Source organism: Sphaeroforma arctica (genome assembly GCF_001186125.1).
Source record: "Sphaeroforma arctica JP610 unplaced genomic scaffold supercont1.6281, whole genome shotgun sequence".
Classification (NCBI taxonomy): Eukaryota; class Ichthyosporea; order Ichthyophonida; genus Sphaeroforma; species Sphaeroforma arctica.
Window position 1 is genome coordinate 1 of NW_014034277.1, and position 1,696 is coordinate 1,696.

General features: G+C 52.8%; 1 protein-coding gene across 1 annotated transcript; it reads right to left on the reverse strand.

The window, feature by feature from the left end:
- On the reverse strand, positions 1–1,696 carry SARC_15542 (hypothetical protein). Its single transcript, XM_014290339.1, has one exon. The coding sequence runs from the start codon at positions 1,005–1,007 to the stop codon at positions 165–167; it is 843 nt and encodes a 280-aa protein (XP_014145814.1). The 5' UTR covers positions 1,008–1,696; the 3' UTR covers positions 1–164.

Consider the following 1,696-nt stretch of genomic DNA (forward strand, 5'->3'; position numbering starts at 1 on the left):
GCCGGCAACCAAATAGTCCTCGCCTCGAATTGTTTGATCATCACGTTCATCTTGCCGATCTTCTTCATGACCGCTCCTGATATTCGTATCTCCTTCTTCGTCGAGTTGCAATGGTTCACCAGGCGTACGAAGGCGGCCCATTGGAGGTGGCCCAGGTATGACTGTCACTGACGAATAGGCACTCGTCTGACGTTTCTTCGGCACGTAGCTGTAATCTTCCGGCTCAGATCCAGAAGTTTCGCTTGAAATTTCCGAGTAACCAAAAGTTGATTGGCTTCCAGATCGATAATCACGCCTAGATAATCCAATCTGCTGGTCGGATCGTCATCCCAGTTGCCTTTGCCGGGGGCGAACACCAATCCCAGTTTGTTGATCAGGGCGTCGATGAACGTCTTGTGACGCCTGATCACGTGTGGACGACCTAGTAGTAACAGATCGTCCACGTACAGAATGATTCGGATCCCCTGCGACCGAACCACTCTTCGAACACGTCCATGAGGCGGTTGAACCAAAGTGGACTGAACGTTGCCCCCATCGGAAGGGCCATAAAGCACTATAGCTGTCCTGTCCTGTCCCGAAACTGCTACAGTTTGGGCTCGGCCACTGCTAGTGCGTAAAACCCGACCTGTGTGTCCGCCGAGAGTATCACGTCCCCTCGTCGAGCTATTTGGGTCAACTTGTCCAATCCTTCTATTCGTAACTTCTCCTTCTTGGCGTGGTCGTTGATTATTACCGGATTGAGGATCAGGCGGGCCCGAATTCCGTCCGATTTGGGGATCATGAAAGCCGAATGCGTCAAGTGCATCTCCCATTCCTCGAACTGTCGGATCACCCCCGATTCGAACCACCTGGTCAGCTCGGTCCTCTCCATCTTCGGTGTTCCATCGTCTGTCGATATCCATCGGCCCTTGTCGCTCCGCGCTGGCCTGCCCAGTTTGTTCCATTCTGGCCTCACGCCGTATCGGATGGCCTCTGTCACGATCCTTGGGGCCCGGTAGTGTGGCCATTCTTGTAGCTTCTCCCGTACCCGTAAATAAAGTGCTTAGGCCAGCTTTACTCGTCCTTGTCTTCCTTAGCGGCCTTGCCCTTTTTGTCTTTTCTGCCTTTGTCCTTGTTCTCCTTGTCCCTGTCCCTGTCTCTGTTCTTGTTAATATTCTCTCGGTTCTGTCTGTAAGATGCGGCTACCTCAAAGTCGTGCGGCTTCTTGAAGAATGGTCGAACGATATGTCGTCACTGTCTCTCACTGGCGATGGCGATGACCGGGCCGTGCTTGACTCCGATGTACTTGAGGTCAAGCAGCTGTGCTATATCACGGGAAAACGTGAATATAACTCCTCGATACAGCCTCTCTCTCTCTCTCTTCCAGAGGATATCCTCCAAGGTTTATCTGACGCAAACTGTGCGTCAGGAAGTTGATGTGACGAATCTGAATTGTCAGCTCGATTGCGGCAAGCTTGCCCTTTTCCTCATACCACTCAGGGCAGCTTACGGCCGCGCTCGCAATTCCCCTGTTAAATTGCAAGTCCTCCTACAACCACAGGTGTGCTGTTGGGGTCAGGGGCTGGATTACCCCGAGCAGTAGCCATCTTCCGTCTCCGGGGATACAGATGCCTCGTGCTCCACTATGTGGTCGTAAACAGTACGGGTCAAAAGTGACCAGCGAGAGTATAGGGACTCCCGCCCCCTTCCACAATGT

What these genes read in the sequence shown, in the direction of transcription:
- SARC_15542 (XM_014290339.1), bottom strand. Translation starts at nt 1,007, where the DNA reads ATGGCCACACTACCGGGCCCCAAGGATCGTGACAGAGGCCATCCGATA.